The sequence below is a fragment of the Palaemon carinicauda genome, chromosome 22 (assembly GCF_036898095.1).
Source record: "Palaemon carinicauda isolate YSFRI2023 chromosome 22, ASM3689809v2, whole genome shotgun sequence".
Taxonomy (NCBI): Eukaryota; Metazoa; Arthropoda; class Malacostraca; order Decapoda; family Palaemonidae; genus Palaemon; species Palaemon carinicauda.
The window spans coordinates 87682736-87704076 of record NC_090746.1 but is presented as its reverse complement, the minus strand read 5'-3'; the positions used below and the strand labels follow the sequence as shown (position 1 = coordinate 87704076).

The 21341-nt window shown below is 38.9% G+C and overlaps 1 protein-coding gene across 5 annotated transcripts in view; it reads left to right on the top strand.

Moving 5' to 3' along the window:
• Window positions 1-21341, top strand: part of kto (kohtalo) — a 276697-nt gene that overhangs the window by 130250 nt on the left and 125106 nt on the right. For all 5 annotated transcript variants that reach the window (XM_068346482.1, XM_068346481.1, XM_068346480.1 and 2 more), the window contains exons 20-26: window positions 10243-10379; window positions 10676-10806; window positions 10972-11153; window positions 14775-14987; window positions 18456-18560; window positions 18898-19019; window positions 19770-19885. In XM_068346482.1, coding sequence (XP_068202583.1) covers window positions 10243-10379; window positions 10676-10806; window positions 10972-11153; window positions 14775-14987; window positions 18456-18560; window positions 18898-19019; window positions 19770-19885 — 1006 coding nt within the window. The remainder of the gene's footprint in view (window positions 1-10242; window positions 10380-10675; window positions 10807-10971; window positions 11154-14774; window positions 14988-18455; window positions 18561-18897; window positions 19020-19769; window positions 19886-21341) is intronic.

Here is a 21341-nt window from a genome sequence, read left to right as displayed (position 1 = left end):
GTTCATTCTTTCTTAGCTTAAATGGTTTAAATTCTAAATAAAGGAACTTTTTATTTGGGAAACCTTTCAGTTTTTTCCTTTAGCAAATAACATGTTTTAACGATATATAATTGGGCTCTTCTCTCAGGTTCTAAGTCAAGAGAGAAGAGAGAGAGAGATAGAGACGGAGGGAGAGAGAGGAGAATAAACATTTCGTTCAAGCGGGTAACGTTGTTCTCGTTTTTTACTCTTCTCCCTAGTCGCTGTAGGGGAAGAAGGTAAAACGTTTCTAGAGTTTTATTCTTGTTCCCAGGCTTTATGCGGTGAGAGATTTTAAACGTAGTTTATTTGATCTAGTGTTTAGTCTCTTTTCCAGCCACTGAATTCTTTATCTTTATTTATGTTTTTCTGTTGCATTGTAAACTGTTTTCGCAATTACTACCTTTTAATGAAGGATAGGATTGCGTGTTTCAGGTAGAAATCAGTTAAAGTTTCGATTTCAGTGAAATAAGTGCAAACAGAAAATCAAAAGTGATAAAGTGATATGCGCAAAGTGTTACAGTGTTGCGTTCGAGGGTTCGTCTGTTCGTGCCAGTTGTTCACCTAGTCCGGGACCTCTTACAAGCTCCCAAGCCCAGGGGAGAAGTAATGTCGAACGACTTATGGGTTCCACAGGCCTTGATCGACGAAAAGACGTTTCCCTCCGTGGTTTCGGGTGTATCTACACACGTTGCCGACGTGATCGCCCCACCCACACAAAGACGAGAGAGCCCATTTATTCCTCGTCTGCGGAAGAGGTTTCTCGTAGAAACCATGGACCAAATCTTGCAGCTTTTTAAGTGCAAGTCGGTCCCTTCCGCGCAAGTCCAACGGCCTAGGTGTAGCCACTGGGTCAGTTCGGACTCGCTGCAGTCATCCGACGACTGCACACCTCCCAAGAGAGGCAAGGTGGTACCGCAACAGGCAGTAACTCCGTCTGTTGCCGCACCAGCTGTTTTAGACCCTCAGTCACAACGGACAGTAGCTCCGTTTGTTGCCGTTTTTTGTAGACCCTAGTGGTCTTTACTGCAGTCTATGCAGACTCAGTTAGCTGCGGTTATGCAGGAGTTTCGTGCGGAGAAGGTTTACACTGCTCTCGTTAGCCTACAACCTGCCACGGTTGTGCGCCCAGCTCACGCTGAGGCTGCCTGCTCCCACACTCTGGCTGCGGAGAGCTCCACCTCCGATGCGCGATCGACCCTGCCAGACGCATGTTAACGTTAGCCGACGTGCGGCTCCCTCCGTTAACATGCGTGAGCTACCGCATCAGCAGTGGGAAGGTGGAGTCAAGCTGCCGTGTTTTGACGCGATGCGTTAGTTTCCGCAACCCACGGCAGTCCCCACCACGCACCACCACTCCGCTTTGGTTGTTGCCTGCTCCCACACTCCGTCTGCGGAGAAGGTTGACGATGCACCCGTTGGCCTACAGCCTGCCACGGTTGTGCGCCCAGCATGGCTGCCTGCTCCCACACTCTTGTTGTGAGAGCTCCTCCACCCATGCGCAGTCGACCCTGCCAGACGCATGCTGACTCCCACAGACACACGGAGCACTCCGTTGCCGTGCGTGAGCTACCACAAGCTGCCGTGTTTTGACACGGTGTGTCAGCCTCCGCAACCCACTGTGGTTACCGCCACTCGCCCGCAGCAGACTAGTCAGTCAGGAGTTGAGGCTTCCCCACACAGCTTTGGTTGTTGCCAGCTCACAGACTGTCAAGCAGTTACATGACGTTGCCTTCTGGTCTGCTACTAATGCACCAGTGCTGTATGTCCTCACGCACCTGTTGTGGTTGACAGTTCAGTTTTTGACAGTTCACAGACTGTCAAGCAGTTACATAACGTTGCTTTCTGGTCTGCTGCTTATGCACCAGTGAAACCCTCACTGAGATAACCTAGCTTTTCTCGGACATGGTTCCTGTAGATGAGAAAGTGCTGTTCTCCCTCCTTCTGATATTCCTTTGAGGACTCTGTCATTTGGAGAGGAGCCTTAAGCTGCTTAGCCTCCTATGGACTTTAATTAAAGCATAACATGCTTCCAGGGATGGTAAATGGTTCCGCTTCAGTCGCTAACCCCGTCTGTTGCCACACCTGCTCCCATAGACCCTAATGGGCTTTGTTGCAAGACATGCAGTCCAAGCTTAGTCCTTGATAGAGGATTTTTTACGGAGAAGAACCTTCTAGCCAACAACCTTCCTACCGGTTGGTTGTACGCCCTGTTGACGCTGAGGTATCCTACTCACGTCCGCCAGTTGAGATGGTTCCTCCACCGGTGCGACCCAGTGTGGGTTGCCAGTCGCACGTTGACGGTAAGCGACTCTCGGAGGTGGTTGTGGACGTTCAGTGTGTCACTAGGAAGACGTTCAACAACCAGCAGAGGTGACTTGTTGTGACGCAGTGCGGCAACCTCAGCAACCCGGTAGGGGGTTGTCTGCACAACCCAGACAGTCTAGACAGTTTCGGGTTGGCGCTGTACTTCCTCGCGTCCCCATGGTTGACAGTTCACAGACTGTGCAGCAGTACCATGATCTTGTGTCCGGCTCCGTCACGCATCCACCAGTGCGACCGGATTCAGCGAGTCAGACGTTGCCCACTCCGTTGCCGTTTCCTCATCAGTTTCGGATGAGGAACCCTCTGATGAGGACATGGCTGAACAAGACGATCAACCCCCAACCCTGCTATCCATCCAGAAGATGCTGAAGAAGGAACGCTGCCCTGTCAGGCTGTGGATGAGTCTGGTTAGGACACTGTCATCCGTGGTTCAATTGGTGTCACTTGGAAGACTACACCTCCGTCCTCTTCGGTATCATCTAGCTCTTCACTGGAAAAGGACAAGACGCTAGAAGCGGTCTCGATCCCGGTTTCCGGAAAGATAAGTCTGGTCTGTCTTGATGAAAGGACTTTATCAACCTTTGAAAGGGTCTTCCCCTGACTGTTCAGACTCCCAACCACGTTCTCTTCTCAGACGCATTGGACGTAGGCTGGGGTGCGACCTTAGGCGGTAGGGAATGCTCGGGATTATGGAACTCGAGTCAAAGGACAATGCATTTCAACTGCAAGAAGCTTCTGGCAGTACGTCTGACCTGGAAAAGCTTCAGGTCTCTCCTTCAAGGCAAAGTGGTGGAGGTGATCACGGTCAACTCCCTGCTTTGATGTACATCTCCAAGCAAGGAGGGACCTACTCTCTGACATGGTACGAGTTCGCAAGTGACCTCCTCTCCTGTTCAACAGGTCTAGACTTTTCACTAGTAACGAGTTTCATCCAAGGCAACTTGAATGTCATAGCAGTTTGTCTCAGTAGGAAGGGACAATAATTCCAACATATTGGACCCTCCACAAGGATGTATGCAAGAGACTTTGGGTCACCTGGGGCCAGCCAACCATAGATCTCTTCGCAACCTCGATGTCCAAGAGGCTCCCAAAACTTTGCTCACCTATCCCGGACCCAGCAGTAGTTCTTATAGATGCCTTTCTACTAGATTGGTCTCATCTAGATCTATATGCATTCCCTCCGTTCTAGATTGTCAACAAGGTACTGCAGAAGTTCGCCTCTCACGAAGGGACAAAGTTGACGCTAGTTGCTTCCCTCTGGCCCGCGAGAGAATAACTTACCGAGGTACTTCGATGGCTAGTAGACGTTCCCAGAACACTTCCCCTAAGGGTGGACCTGCTACGTCTGCCACGCGTAAAGAAGGTACTCCAAGGCCTCCACGCTCTTCGTCTGACTGCCTTCAGAATATCGAAAGACTCTCGAGAACTAGAGGTTTTTCGAAGGAGGCAACCAGAGCGATTGCTAGAGCAAGGAGAACATCCACCCTTAGAGTCTACCAGTCGAAGTGGGAAATCTTCCGAAACTGGTGCAAGTCAGTATCCGTATCCTCGACCAGTACCTCTGTAACTCAAATAGCTGACTTCCTCCTATATCTGAGGAAAGAGCGATCTCTTTCAGCTCCCACTATCAAGGGTTACAGAAGCATGTTGGCATCAGTCTTCCGTCACAGAGGCTTAGATCTTTCCAACAATAAAGATCTACAGGACCTCCTTAAGTCTTTTGAGACCACGAAGGAGCGTCGTTTGGTTACACCTGGTTGGAATTTAGACGTGGTTCTAAGATTCCTTATGTCAGACAGGTTCGAACCACTTCAATCAGCCTCCCTGAAAGATCTCACCTTTAAGACTCTTTTCCTGATATGCTTAACCACAGCTAAAAGAGTCAGTGAGATTCATGCCTTCAGCAAGAATATCGGATTCTCATCCGAAACGGCTACATGTTCTACATCTTGGTTTTCTAGCCAAACACGAGCTGCCTTCTCGGCCTTGACCAATATCGTTCGATATTCCAAACTTATCGTATGGTTGGAAATGAACTAGAAAGAGTATTATGTCCTGTAAGAGCTCTTAAGTTCTATTTTAAAAACCTTTACGAGGCCCGTCTGAAGCTTTATGGTGTTCAGTTAAGAATCCATCTTTGCCTATGTCAGAGAATTCTTTATCCTATTTTATCAGACTGTTAATACGAGAAGCTCATTCCCTTCTGAATGAGGAAGACCAAGCTTGGCTGAAGGTAAGGACACACGAAGTTAGAGCTGTCACAACTTCCGTGGCCTTTAAACAAAATAGATCTCTGCAAAATATATTCGACGCAACCTATTGGAAAAGCAAATCAGTGTTCGCGTCTTTTATCTTAAGAATGTCCAGTCTCTTTACGAGAACTGCTACACTCTGGGACCATTCGTAGCAACGAGTGCAGTAGTGGTGGGGGCTCCACCACTACAATTCCCTAATTCCAGAACCTTTTTAATCTTTCTCTTGAAATATTTTTGGGTTGTCCGGAAGGCTAAGAAGCCTTTCGCATCCTACTTGATTTGGCGGGTGGTCAAAATCATTTCTTGAGAAGCGCCTAGATTAGAGGTTTTGATGAGGACCTTTAGTATGGGTTGCAACCCTTCATACTTCAGCTCCTAGGAGTCGCTCAGCATCCTATGAGGATCGCGAGGCTCAGTAAGGAAGACGTACTTAAAAAGGCAGAGTAATTGTTCAAGTCGTCTTCCTTACCAGGTACTTATTTATTTTATGCTTGTTATTTTGAATAACTGCTAAAATGAAATACGGAATACTTAGCTCATAATGTCAACTTGTAATGCTGGTCTCTACCCACCCCCCTGGGTGTGAATCAGCTATATGATCATCGGGTAAGTTTGATATTGAAAAATGTTATTTTCCTTAGTAAAATAAATTTTTGAATATACTTACCCGATGATCATAAATTAAAGGACCCACCCTTCCTCCCCAATAGAGAACCAGTGGGACAGAGGAGAAAATTGGTTCTTTGTTGACATCGAGTACTTGAGTACCTACTTGACAGATGGCGCTGTTGATGTACACCCCCACCTGTATAGCGATCGCTGGCGTATTCCGCCCGTAGGTTTTTTCTGTCGGGCAGCAGGGATGCAGCTATATGATCATCGGGTAAGTATATTCAAAAATTTATTTTACTAAGGAAAATAACATATTTGATAAGGGAGTGTTGGAAGTTAGAGGATCCAGTAACCTTCTTTGACCACTGCCAATACCCACAGGTTGGGTTGCAGACTTTCCCAAACAGGGAAGAAGTGTGACAGTCTTCCACCTACTGGAATTTGCTGGGAAGAACCGTCATAGTGTTCTCCGATAAGATTTTTTAGTCTGTATGGAAATCCTTCTGAAAAGTCTACTTAAAGGGAAATCTGTTGCGCAATGTCTTGAACAAAAGGGCCTCCCCTTTGGCAAGTTTGAGGTTCAAACGTTTGAGGTTCAAACATTTGACCTACGAGAGGAATCAGTTTGAGCTCTGCACTCTGCTTTCCGATACTGACCCTACCCTAGAGGTACATATCTGTCCTCTGATCTTAATAAAAAAACACAAAGGCTGACAACATCTCAGCTGTTCCATCTGATACAGTTTACAGTGAACCTCGTTTATCGCGGTAGATAGGTTCCAGACCCGGCCGCGATAGGTGAAAATCCGCGAAGTAGTGACACCATATTTACCTATTTATTTAACATATATATTCAGACTTTTAAAACCTTCCCTTGTACGTAGTACTGTTAACAAACTACCCTTTAATGTACAGAACACTTAATGCATGTACTACAGTACCCTAAACTAAAACAGGCACAAATATTATAGGCGATTTTATATCATGCGTTTCCTAAACACGCCAAATAGCACGATAAAAAATGGCAACCAATGTTTTGTTTATGTTTATCTCTGATCATAATGAAGAAACAAACGCATTTACACATCTGTGTATAGGTTAGCTTTTGCATCCATTATATTGATTATTCAGTACAGTATGTTGATTTGGTTATTACTAATGTTTTACTTAATTTTTCTTAGGACTTCCAAATGAAATGTTTTTCTTTATGACGCCACCTTAAACGACGGCGTCATAAAGTACGCTGAGTAAACAAACTAAGGAATTTAACGCGCATGATGAAAGTGATAAATAATGATATTACAGTAAAAGCTTTTATAAAATATGTTATTACAAATATTATTTACCGTATCTATATAAAATCATACATACGTAGCAAAGCAGGAAAACAATCTACGAGAGAGAGAGAGAGAGAGAGAGAGAGAGAGAGAGAGAGAGAGAGAGAGAGAGAGAGAGAGAGAGAGAGAGAGTTGTTTTACATACGTAAATATAAATTAAAAAAAAAAAAAATAGCCCCATTTCATATAAAATAGATTACAAATATTTTACTTTATCATATTACAGTAGTCTGTATAATACTGTAAAGTTCAGTACAGTATGTTGTTGTTATAGTCGTGGCGATGAAATTCTCACGAAACAAAAACACGCCATTTGATTACAACAGCTGATTCATTCTCTCTCTCTCTCTCTCTCTCTCTCTCTCTCTCTCTCTCTCTCTCTCTCTCTCTCTTCGTGTTATACAATACTTACATTTAGATGAAGAAACTAAAATTAGTTTTCTTAGTGTCAATTAAATACGAAACGAAAAAATTATGCCGAGTTTACATCCATTTCAATCATAGCTAAAAATACGGCATCCGATTTCATCAGCAAACCACTATTTTTTGGGAAATATCATTTTATTCTAGAAAATTGCCACTCTTTAGATAGTTAATTGCACATTAAGAAAGCGTGTACTTTTGTTTTTAAATTTCGGGTGTGTTTTAAAAATCGAGTATTGTTGACTTCTTTTTGTTTTACTTTTGGCTGTGATTAGATCAGCTGTCATCTAGCTGCCGCTCTTGAGTGTGTACGAATACACTAACAAAGTATCGTTTATACCATTTCTTAACTTATTCAAACCGTCTACAGTATACAGTTGATATTACATAAGCACCAATGTGTTATAACCTATCAAATTTTTTTGTTTATTACATTTAAACCCTCTCTCTCTCTCTCTCTCTCTCTCTCTCTCTCTCTCTCTCTCTCTCTCTCTCTCTCTCTCTCTCTCTCTGTGGGCTAGGCTACTTTTCACTACCTCCCATTCCTTACCTCTCTCTATCTCTCTAACAAATGATATCTTTGTTGCTCCTCAAAGTTTCATTTATATTGAAAATCGATCATGATTCAATTTTCCTTACTTTCTCCAATCTCGCACCATCGGTCACATCGCGGTATTTTCGATATTTCCGGAAAATCCGCGATATATGTATATACATGGGTTATGAAAAAAATCCGCGAAGTGGTGAATCCGCGATGGTCAAACCGCGAAGTAGCGAGGGTTCACTGTATTTAATGAGGTTAGATAATCTAAAATTATATCCAAATCCTGATTTGCAATTTTTTCTCCTGTAAGTTTAGAAATAACCCCTATTATAGAATCTGCAAAGGAAAATTATTTAACAATGCTTTCTACTTGATTACCTACAAATATCTTTAGTCAACTAATATGTATAACCTGAATTCAAAGATTTCTTCTTAAGAGCCACAATAATGGGTCAAGACTGACAATCAAATTGAAAACTAAGACAAGGTAAGGCAACTGATGAGTCTTATAAAGTGGGCTTAAGTTTTAAATAAGAACCTGAATTGCCAGCCTTTTTCTGAATCTGAGACAACAGTTTTTTTTTTTTTTTTTTTATCTACCATGGAGTTGGAAAATTTAAGTGTATAAACTGTCTTGGAAGTAGCCACTTGTGCAAATTTGGTAGATTAAGAACCTTTTGAACTTATTATAAGAAATTTATTAGGTTATTTCTCAGCAATTGGTTTACGCAATGTTTGAAAAGATGATGATTCCTCACTTTTTCACAGTCGCCTCTGAGTCTTCTTCCTCCTCATCATTCTGTGCTGCAGGATGAAATGAGTGAAAATCAGCTGATTTCTTTTTGTTTTCTACTTAAAAAGAGGCTTCCATCTTCTAATTACCGACGTATTCGGATGTGTCCAATCCCACAAGGCCTACTGTAACAGTTTGTCTCATCAACCATAACGTTCAGTACCTATTCATCCATAAAAATTTCAGTGAAGTCACATTCATTGGCTGGCGGTGTAAATTGGACTCGTCTTTTTCTGTAGATGCAATTCCAACCCCACTAGTAATTTGAGATGTTTAGGAGTGCATACTTTAGCCAGTTGAGAGGGGTATTAGGATCCAGACTACCCAGCCATCTTCTGCCTCACTATCTCGTAGTCTTACAGAGCAACTACAAGGATTATAGTATTGCAAGGGTTTAACAGCAGAAGGGACTAGAATAATTGTTGAATTCTATGTTCTTTGTGAGGCTATCAAATCTGCATTGTTCAGCAAATTTTCAGAACCCTTACTGAAGGAATTGCTATCAACAATAGGCTGAGCATGGGGAGTTAGGTTAGGTTTAGCAACAGGGCAGCAAAAACCATAATTACTGCTTTTAATGTAGGATTCAATGGACTTATGAATATTAACAAAAGAAGCTAGCAATATCAAGAGCTTGTGATGCTCATTACTATTTACAGGTGGCTAGATGTGGAGTTGTCCATAGTTAGAGGTGTGTCATTATTGTTGTTATTCCCACTATAATCTACTAGCCTAGTCTTCCCTGTCTTTACCCCTGAACTAACAAGAACTTTCCATTTATGCTCTGAATTGTTGATTTGATCGGCCACCATTGAAATATATTTTTCCATGAGATACTGTTAGTGAAATATACTCTTCACAATGGTTATTTAAATCACAGTATTTTCCCCTACATGATACACAATACGAATGTGGATCGTGTTCTTCCAGAAACAATTCCCAAGCACACTCCACTCAATAACATAATCTGGGGAAGACATCTTAATGCTCAGTATGCAAACGGTCTGGAGTAAATCCTATTATCACTGATATAACTGAGAAACTAAAAAGGACAGGGTATTGTTGTTTCTTACCAGAAGGTTCCATTCCTTTGTTGTGGGCATTTATTTACTGAAGTAAAAGAAAATGGGAAAATTTAAAATTTTAACACTTTATACGGGTAAGTGTTGATTAAACTGAACTTCTGGAGAAGAAGCAATATGAACATCAGGCAAGTATAGAAATATGAAATGTTATAACCAAAATTGGTTTTCTTAAATGATTTTATTAAGAAATTTTTAGCTTAAGCCATTAATAAGTATTGAAATTTTCATGTTATTAATTTGCCATAGGAATAAAACATGTGGCAAAGTCCTGGAGTGCTATTTGTTGGTTGAAATTAATTTATGCATAATGTTTGGTGGGTCTTGAGAATAATTCTTTTTCAAAGATTAAGTTGTATACTGTATTATGGTAAGATTGTTAGAATTTCAGGTAATGATATCATTTTAAACATTGAATTTTGGGTACTGAGATCTAGATTCTTGTAATAAATTTGAAAGGTTTTTGTGTCTGCTGCTGCCTCCGATGCCTTAGATGACCGCGGAGGTAGCAGCAGTAGGGGACTCAGCATTATGAAGCTTCATCTGTGGTGGAAAATGTGGGAGGGTGGGCTGTGGCACCCTAGCAGTACCAGCTGAACTCGGTTGAGTCCCTTGTTAGGCTGGAGGAACGTAGAGAGTAGAGGTCCCCTTTTTTGTTTTGTTTCATTTGTTGATGTCGGCTACCCCCCAAAATTGGGGGAAGTGCCTTGGTATATGTATGTATATACTTACAATAAGTTATCATTACCTTTTCTCATATATATTCTTAACTTTCATTCTCCTTATTTACTCAGATATATTTTAAAAGTTGCTAATAGTCACAAGACATCCAGTAATCCACATTTATTTTCAGTGACACAAGAACAGACTTCAGCTGCCTTTGAAAGTCTTTGCCGTCTTGGAAAAGCTAACCCTGCTGACTGCTCTTCACCAGAAAGAGTTATTTTTGCCTATCTCCATGAGTTGTATGGTTCCTGTTCATTTTTAAAAGTGAGTTTGATTAGGCTTTTTTTCGCTTAAGTGGTTTTCATTAGATTTTGGATTCTCTCATGGTGTGACTGTTGTATTGGCTGCTTATGGTGATCTACAAATAACTTCACTGCTATACTCCAAATTTGTCATATGGCTTTTCTTATTTTCTAATATTGATAAACCAAAAAAACTAAGGAATATTAATGTATAGTATTGACCAATATTAATTTAACTAGACTTTTCTTTTTTATATTTAATCATGTGTAATGTTGATATACCAGTAATATAAATTTTACCTTTATTTTTCTTTTCAGTCCAAGTACCATGAACTGTTTTCTGTTATGAATCCAAAGATCAAGCAAGCAATTTTTTCCAGTATTAACCCTGGCCAGGGTACTTACCGTTGGTCACTGCAGTTCATGGATGACTACATAAAAAATCCAAAGTAAATGCTGTTATCGTTATTGCTGATTTTTATCTGATAATATTTAAATTTTTTTTCACAGTGAGTCTATACTTGTGCAATTATTTTCCTATTTATGAATGGTGTTGATTGTGTGGATATACCTTGTGTGTTTTTTCATTCATATCCTATTTTATTTTCTTTCAGGCTTAAAGTTGATCCTGGCATCATCAAGCAATTGGCTGACCCAGCAAATCGCTATAGTTTTGTGTGTAATGCAATTATTGATGCATGCTCTGCAAATACTTCCAATGAAAAACTTAATGACATGGCCATTCTTTGTGCTGAATTAACCTCATCATGTAATGCTTTGTCAGCAGAATGGCTAGGTAAGTACATCCCTTAGCAGCGGTTCATCTTTATAGGCGTATGATTTTTATTAAATTATGCTAAATGATTATGGGATTATCTTATTTTAACATCTTGGGATCACTATGTGAGTAACAAGCTGGCTTTTATTGTAGAGGTAGCAATATTTAATGGCCTCCATGATATTAAAGGCAGATCTTTAGTTGTCCACTTAACAGATTTCAGAAGCCAAAACATAAAATGGAATGACTTTCATACGTATTTGAGATACCCGAGTCGTGTTATTTGAATTACAAGTGTTTATTCGAAATTGACAGGGCCCATTTTTCAAGATGGTCACTGGACGTGCCAGAGGGCAGAGCTAGAATACCTCCTATCTTTAAAATGATCATTATGAATGATTCCAACAATGTACCTAGTTTCATGCATTCATCACAAAGTGCACAGTCCTGTCCAATAATAGCAATTTAATCAACACAGTTAAAAATGGCCAATTGTGGAGGGTACAGTACTTGGTTTTAATTGATTACCCCACTGGTGCCACATCTCCACAGATCATCAGGTGGACATCTTGCTCCAACCTCGTCCCATGGGTAGTTGTTTGGATAGGGGACAGGACAAACGGGGCAACATCATGAATTAAAAGCATAATAATGAGTGAAATGGAATTTGTATAATATTACTTATAAAAACAGTAATATGGATATATAAACGAACAACTGTTAGAAAATATAAACAGAGAATTGTTGACAAATTGGACAAATAAAATAAGAGAGATAGAGAGTAAAAGGAGGGGTTGGAGAGGAGGCAGGTGATCAGTGGAGATATGACAGGAGTGGGGGAATTCGTTTAAAACCAGGTGTGTTCCTCTATTGGCCATTTTTCACTGTTGAATATAGGTATGTAACACTCCCAACTCCCTCACAAGACTTAGTATGCATCCTGTTCAAGGTAAAGTAACACATTTTATAAAAGTTTCAAGGAGAGGTAGAATGACTGGCTCTTCTATCTCTTAATTGTTACCAGTACCTGTAACCAATACATGCTGGTTGTACGTCTGATGCTGGCAAATCAAACAATGGAGCAGCTCTTTTGCAGACTGCCAAGAAGTAACTCCATCATCCTGTCAAGGGGGAGGATAGGTTGATGTCCTACCAGACATTTCTGTTAATGTGCCTTGTTTGATAAGGCACATGATGAATGGAGGAGTATTGAATTAAAAGCTAATGATAGAGAAGACTGATGAAATATAACCGAGGCCCTTTTCGTCAATAGGCGTAGATGATGATGAAACAAATTTGAGCCCTTTGAATTAAATTTCACATCTCAGCCTCCCTGTTAGTCGTAGGCTTTCACTGACAGACAAATGGGGGAGTCTTCCTCATTCTACCACCTGGCATTAACCAACCACAGGTACTTTAGTAAGAAATCAGTGGATGTTCCAGGGTCACTAAAAACATATCCCCATTTTAAAAGTCTCAGGTTTATATAGATAGGAAAAATACAAATTACCTTTTAAAGTTATATTCTAGGCTCAATCCCTGTGCCGCCCAGTGAAATTGCTCCTTATGCACCATTTCAAAGGAATATAACTGCTAATATTACCAGAGAAAAAATGTAAAGGAATGCTAGGTTGAACTAGCTCGCTCACCTAATGGTGTCGGTATAGACTGGGGCGAAATACCAGAGGTCTCGTACCATTTAGACTTCTCCTCTTTGAAATCCCTCAATAGTGAGGTGCAGTTCAACCTCCCCTGCCTCGCAGACCAGTACTACTAACTCAACCCACGCTTGCCCATCACTCCTTTCAAGCACCTGATTCATATAAGTCCAAGTATTTTATTCTCGTGTTTTTCATTGGATTTATCATCAACTTTCTCTCGATGGCCGATTCCCAAGATACCCCATCGAAGTTAAGTACCTTATCCATGAGTTGTTAGCGAGATTGGGCAGTGTAATCTTTGTTTTTATTATTGAGAAGTGTTTATATATGAGCGGCGTCCCCGTTCTTACTTTCGCCTCTGCCCTTTGTCTCGTTAGTTCGTCCGTCTTTAATATTCGTTCGAACCTTTAGGAGTTTTTTCCTTATATTCATATAGTGCACCGACTTTATGCTTTCATATAGCATTTATTTTACCGGTTCGAGGGGTTCTTTTCAGAACAGAAGCAAAGGGAGATATTTCTCCCGTGGAAAAGGGTCACGTGGTGGCCGAGGCGGTAAAACCTCCAACTACTGACGGTCTTCAGGTAGGAGGGAGACTTTATGTGTTCCGGAGTCGCTGGAAATTCAGTCCTTGGGCCTTCAGCATAATCTCCAAGGGCCTGGGGTGGAGTTGGATAGAAGGGCCTCCTCCACCGAACAAATTCCATCAACCCTCGACACCGGACCTACTTTTGTTTACCCAAGATCATCTTCGCAAGAATGCGATCAAGGAAACGAAATATCTGAAGTTTCAAGGTCGCTTATTCAGCGTTCCGAAGAAAGACTCCGACAGCCGAAGGGTCATCCTCGATCTGTCTCGACTAAACTTGTCCATTCAATGCGACAGGTTTCACATGCTTACCGTCTCGCAGGTGCGAACCTTGCTTCCCCGTGGGGCCGTCACCACCTCCATCGATCTTACCGATGCTTACTATCACGTTCCAATAGCGAGACACTTCCGCCCATTCCTAGGATTCAGACTGGACGACAAGGCTTACACGTTCAAAGTGATGCCTTTCGGGCTCAACATCGCGCCCAGAATCTTCACGAAACTGACGGAATCGGTCATTCAGGAACTCCGATCCCACGGAATCCAAGTTGTCGCATACCTGGACGATTGGCTAATCTGGTCAGACAACGTCGAGGATTGTCTCAAGGCAACAAACAAGGTGATCCAATATCTTCAGTTTCTGGGATTCCAAATAAACTTCGGAAAGTCTCGTCTGACACCAGAGACCAAATTTCAGTGGCTGGGATTACGGTGGGACCTACGTTCTCACACTCTATGTCTCCCCAGGTCCAAGAGGATAGAGATTGCGAAAAATACCAAACGCTTTCTGGGGGAAAAGATAACTTCCAGAAGGAACCAGGAGAGGATTCTAGGGTCCCTACAATTCGCTTCAGTGACAGACCTCCTTCTGAAAGCGAAACTGAAAGACATCAACCGAGTTTGGCGCTCCAGAGCGAACAACAAACTTTTAGGAAGGGATGTTGATATAGATTCCCTTGTTGGATATCACTAGAAAATATGTATTTCTTGTTTTTTTTTTAATATTTAAGTGTTTAATATGTGAGTGGAATGTTCATTTTGGAAATGTACTGTTAGAAATATAAATTTTGGTTGGATTTTATATTCTTATCATTATTTTATACTGTACTAAATTTTTGGTGATGCCAAATGATCTTGGCCGGCCCCAGTGCTTGGTCTTAAGCCTCAATTTATTTCAATCCATTCCACCCCTTAACAGACAGAACCAAATTGTTTTGGTGAAAATGTACATTATTCTATCATAGTTGAAAACAGTTTTTAAGTATAAGAATTGTTTTCTATAGTTTTTTACTGAAAATATTTAAAAGGCCAAGTAATTATAAAAAGGCATAAAGTTTAACTGTATATAATGAGTGAATATTGAAACCATTTATTTTTTTATGCCATTAGGAGTTTTGAATGCATTGTGCTGTTCATCCAAGGATAGCCCAGGTTACATTGATGTGTTGGGACAAGTGGGCCTGCGAGATCCTCATGCTGCCCCAACAATTCACAGTTCCCTCGCTGTTTTCACCACCATTCTCATTGCTCGACATTGCTTTACGCTTCCAGAATTTTTGAAGTGTGTAGCATTGCCCTCTCTTGTTGAGGCTTGGAATACTGGTAAGTTATTTCTTTGTTCATAATATTATCATTTTAAATGTCTCATGGAAGTTTAACTTTCGTTTGCAAAATAATTGAAATTATTGTTGTTTCATATCATAATTTTTTTTTTTGTTTAATGTGCAGTATGGTCTTTAAAAGACTCTTCTGTAAAAGGCTAGAACAGGGAATCCAATATAACATGAAAAATCAAAGAAATATTTAATTCTCTGATCTAGGGCCAGTGTTTCAACATACAAAGCATGGTCTCAATATATATAAGGGAGACCCGTGTGTTTAGGCTCTCTTCAGGCTGCTTTACACGGTCGAACGGTTCGACAGACGAGTGTTTTAAGTGATGTTTGAACATGCGAACGGGGTATTTGGTTGTCGAACACGTTTGACGAAGGGTTTGAAGAAAGTCTGTTTTTGCCTGACTTTTGTGGGCTGAGCTTCATTGTCCACAAACCTTATGCATTCGTGGCTGACTCTTCCTCTTCAAACCGTATGACTAGCAGGTTCGACAACAGGGTTTGACCGTGTAAACTCCGCTTTAAGCTCCTCACAGGTCAAATGCTGAAATTCATCTGCTAGCCAAAAACATGTCATTCCCAATATTAGAACCACAATTACATGGGCATTTGTTTACACCCAAGAGAGCATCTTATATTCATTTGTGGGATTGGTAACACCTACAATTCCCAGCATTGTGAACTGCAAAGTTTCTCCATACACTGTTGGGTATATTATACATACCTGCATACATACATACATACATACACACACATGTATGCCAATACATATACATAGATACATCGACTTACTTATACATGATTGCTCACATGATTAACATGCATATACAATTATGCAAGTACTGTATAACCCTATCAACATGAACATATAATTACATACATATCAATACTTATATTTAACATAACAATATACAGTATAGTGGCAAAGCAATTATGTATATTTTATATAATAATTGTACCTACAAGTGAATGCTAGCCTACGTCTAAATGTTGACTACACCGTGGAATTTATTATCCGAGATACATTCAGTTCTACATTAAGTGGTTAATTTTTTTTTATAAAGCTTTCAAATCTCTTTGCATATAAAGGCATCAAGTTTGTACATACAATGTCCAATATTCAAGTTGTTATCAAAGGTTCTTTCATGAAATTGGATTCTAGGATGTTTCTTTCCAATAAGTTATTTGAATGAACCAATTTCTTTACACATGACCAATTAATAGTGTGATTTTTATTTTTAACATGGGCAAACATTGAATTATTATCTTGAGCATATCTGACACACATTGTAGTTGATGAGTTCATTAGGAAAATGAAATTTTATGAAATAAAACTTTTTTTGTTTTGCAAACTAATGTTGTTGCGATACAGCATCACACTGAAACTAATCTTATTGTGATACAAGTATCACTCAAAATAATGAGGTAAAACATGTTTTTGATTGCTATAGTACTTTACATACTCATAGAATTATATAGATGATTGCTGACTGTGATCTACAATAAAATGTGGTTTCATTATGGAGTTCTTACCTTCGAGATCGACGATAGCGCCTAACGGCGGTGTGTACGGAGGAGGAAGGAGGGAGGAAGGAAAGGAGAGAGTTTGACGGTATCATATTTACATTGTTCCTTCCACTATGAAGCGTAACACTTAAACTATGAAATTAACTCAACGGAACTTAGCTTCCTGATATAAAAAAATATTTATTCTTATCTACCGTTGTCATTTTTTTAAAAATTATATTTTTTTACTGTTTTTCGTTTGTCTTAGCTCTTTTTGCCTTAGTTTCACTTTCACTTGCTGCAGGCCTTTTGAAAAAATACCTATCCAAGGGATTTGTTTCTGTCTTCCTTACATAGACATGATAGTTAGGCCTTTGGAAGGCTTTATGCTCTCAATAGCATCCTTCTGTTTGAAGATGGTACATAAAGACGGAACCGGGCGTCCAAAATATTTAAGAGAATTGCTTCATATTGCGCACCCAACAAATCGTGTCGACACAAGAATAGTTACAGATGGCTTCAGACAGTTGGAACCTAGATTTATGTCCACTTAAGGCTCCAGAGCCTTTAAATATGCGGCCCGAGACTATATAATAAGCTCCCACGAAACATTCGAATGATTGAAGACATTAAGGCTTTCAAGAGGAAATTGAAGACTTTCTTATTTCATGAGTCTTTTGACAGTGATGATTTAACAGTAAATGAAAATACCCGATATGAAACGTTAAATACTCTAAATGAACAAGGTAAAACAACAGTGGAGGTCCTGAAGAGAGTGGGGTTCCCCTGCTGTATGGGACTGGAAAAGCAGCCATCAAAATAAAGTAAAGTACTCCTCTCGTAATGGTGGGCCAACTCACTCACACAGACAGTACTCTCATTTTTTTATAAGTTCATGCATCACATCTATCGTCATCATGCGCTTTTTCTCTCACTGCCAACGTTTCCACTCGCTTTCTTAGGACCCATCATTTATTAGGATAATTGTCTACAGATATACATCAAAATCTCATAAATAACACAAAAAAATGCAGGAGATGCTCGTTAATTGTGTACAAAAGTTGGAGATCATGCAAAATGAATGAGTGATGCTGGCTTCAGGAGATCGCAAGCGCTCGGCCACCTAGCGTCAACATCTGTAAGCGTGTTCGTATCTCAATGAAAAAATTTGCTCAGCGGCTTGCTTGTATCTCGGATTGCTCATATGTTGGGGCGCTCGTATGTCAAGGTATTACTGTATCAGTCGGGCCCTCAAGCATAAAGTCGCTGTGTTTGATTTGCAAGTTATTCATTATCTTTTCATTAAAATATCCAGAAGTCCTATGTCTGGGTGACTTTGATATACCAAATTGAGGCTATTTATGATTGATGAATTGATGAGATTTTTTTATATAACTTAATTTTAAAATATATTATTTTATCTATTATTGGGTTTGGTACGGCCATTGTCATTTTTTTTACAATTTGATAAATTTGTTGTGAAAGTTATGACAAATAGATTATTTTTCTTACGTAGTAGAAGGAGATTATATATTCAGATAGGCTTGCCTTAGATATGTAATTTAAGATTATAATTTATAAAGATTATATATTCAGATAGGCTTGCCTTAGATATGTAATTTAAGATTATAATTTATGAAGATTATATATTCAGATAAGCTTGCCTTAGATATGTAATTTAAGGTTATAATTTATAAAGATTATATATTCAGATAGGCTTGCCTTAGATATGTAATTTAAGATTATAATTTATAAAGATTATATATTCAGATAGGCTTGCCTTTGATATGTAATTTAAGATTATATATTCAGATAGGCTTGCCTTTGATATGTAATTTAAGATTATAATTTATAAAGATTATATATTCAGATAGGCTTGCCTTAGATATGTAATTTAAGATTATAATTTTTTAATATATTTTCGTAAACAAAAGTTGGCCTTTTATTCTAGGTGAAGGAAATCCAGAAGCAGAGCCTGGTGCTCGTCTGACATGCCATTTGTTACTACGTATATTCAAAAGTGTTGATACACCACATCCTTCCCAATATTCTGCTGGTTAGTAATCTAATACTTAAAAATATGTAGGGTTATGTATTCAAGAGGGAAAAGTGTATAATTTTTTTGTTTTAATTGTGATGAGAGATATGGTTTTGTTGTATCACAAGGTATTTATTAACTTCTATGACTCACAAGCATATGCAAGATATTAAAAATAATTCATAGGAGAATGTTGTTCTTAGTGAGGTTGATATGTGATTTAGCTTATAATTCTGGAAAAATCAACTATCAAGATGAAGTTACTCTAGTTTTGTAATTGTTTTCATTATCTTAATCTCTTAAGAATGCATTTTAAAAGATGTGAATTTGATAAATTTTACCTTTACTTTAAAAGGATCATCGCAAAGTGTACCTACAAGCATGTCTCAGCGTAGTATTCGGTTGAGTTGTGACCGTCATCTCCTGGCTGCAGCTCACACTTTTATCACGCTTACTCCAGTCTTGGCTGTTTTAAAGGTAAAATATTATATTCAAACTGATAAATGGTAGAATGATTGTAGTATATTTGTTTTGTTCTATGTATTCCAAGCATGAATATGGTATGGAAAATCATTGCTACTTAACTGAGTAATATTTTACTAAGATCATCAGTTCTGGTTAGTTCGATTGGTATTTTTAGAAAAATCATTTTTAATTGACGTAATAATATTTGAAGTACGACTGTACTTTAATTCCCCTGATGTACATGATAATATATGCCTATTTTTCTTAGAATCTCCAAGTTTCATTTGTATTTGGCTATAGTAGTCCAGCATACCAAATGAGCAGCAGCAATAATTTAGCAACACATTAATAATAATTCACATTACACTTCTTTCCATGGCTTGAAAAGGTATTATATCTCGGTTACAACTTATTACTTGCATGTGTACCTAATTTTAGTCATTAGGTAATTAGCTTATTATTTGAAACCTTAAAAATTTATAAAGAAGTCTAAAGAAAGATTGTAAGATAAAATGCCGCCATACCCACATCAATGTTTCCCAAATAGTTTAAGTGATATTCAACATGAACTTCAGAGGAAAGGAAAGCATGGTGAATGGTGCTGTGTCAGTTACAATAAGTATCTTGAAAAAGATATAGGCTGTTTACATACAAGATAAGCAGGATTTGATATTGTTGTATTTTAGCAGTTAATGGTAAGGAATATTGGGAGTGGCTGATTTTTATTTCATAGTTTTTTAATTCCCACTTGTATTTTCACAGGCTATGTTGATTGTCAGTGATGTCATGAGTGGGCAGAGTAAGAGCCAGGCTTCAATTTCTGACATTCTTGGAACATCTGACATGGGCAGTGGCTCCAATGACTCTGATATGATGGGGTAAAGTTTTTATATGAATTTTAGATAGATTATGATTATTTTAGAAACAAATTACTCTTCTTCTTGACTTGTAATGCAATGGCATCTCGAAGGTCAAATGCATCTGAACTTGAACAAATCAGTGTTTAATTTTTGTTTATAAAAGTTTTTTTGACAGAAACTGATGATTATTCTGAGGTTTAACAGGCTATAAGGTTGGAAAAGACACTTTTGACCAGCAGCATAATAACTGCCTAGACAAATGTTTTACAGTGCTATATGCTCAATCCTCACTTAGCTCTTGTTCAGTGCTGACCCATAAAACATAATGCTTAAATGTTTCCTTTAAATTATTTTTTTTAGTTTATTTTTACTGTTTACTAATACAAAACTGTACATAGTGGCTCCTAAGAAGGTTAGTAGTAGTTTTGAAATGTGGTACCATTCTTAGGGCAAGGAGGATGGCAGTGTATATTGAAGAATGTGTACCCAGGGTTCTCATAAATCTTTTTACGAGTGTGTTTGCCATGGAATTCAGATTTTAAAGGCTTGTGATAGGCATAGCAACTTATGTTTGTTCCATTTACTGCTATCTAGACATATGCTGTTGCTTTTAATTGCCTTTGTACTATCATAGTTAAGATGCAAGAATGATAGAAAGGCTTCGTTTGTGTTTTTCGGTGATTTCATTGCTCACCCAAGGGATTGGTTTGGTTGAATTCTGTTTTTCTTACATATATCCATGGTTTAAGTGCTTTGTGACTTAGCTTATGTCCTTATGATCCCTAGTGTTGAAGAAATTTACTGCTAAAAGAGCATACTTATGCACACTAAAGTGATTTCAACCAATCTCTAAAAAATTAAAAATACTTTAGCCTGTGTTTCTTTGTCTGCTTGTTTATATACCGTTTTTTACCATTTTTTATGTTATGGTTATGGTGAAAGATTATTAAGATTCAGAAACAATAACTAAATATGAATGAAGCATAAAATTTGATCAGAAATAATGTTAGCAATAATGTTTTGTATGTACTAGCAATGCCATACTTATGTGGACGTCTGGTACATGTAGCAGATGTATTTCTGGATTTGAGGGAAGGAGCTCATCACTGCTGCGTAAATAGCCCTGAAATATAATGATTATAACCTTATGGTTCCCAGTGTTTAGGAAAATTACGACAAGGATCACTTTTTAGTAACTTTCACTTAAAAAGGAAATAATATTATTAATCTCAGCTAAGTATCTAAGTATTAAAATATTTATTTCCATGAAAATTTTTTCTAATTTCTTATCGTTATGGAATTTTTAGCTAATAGGTTACAGAGAGGGCTATAGTGACCCCGGTGATCCTTAGGCTGCTGATGTTGGCTTATTGCTTTCTATATATGCAAGAAAAGTGGTTTGGCCTTGGTAAGAAATGCAGCCTGTAGCTGTTGCAGATAATGCTGTACTCTTGGATTGATCCCACCTCCTGAA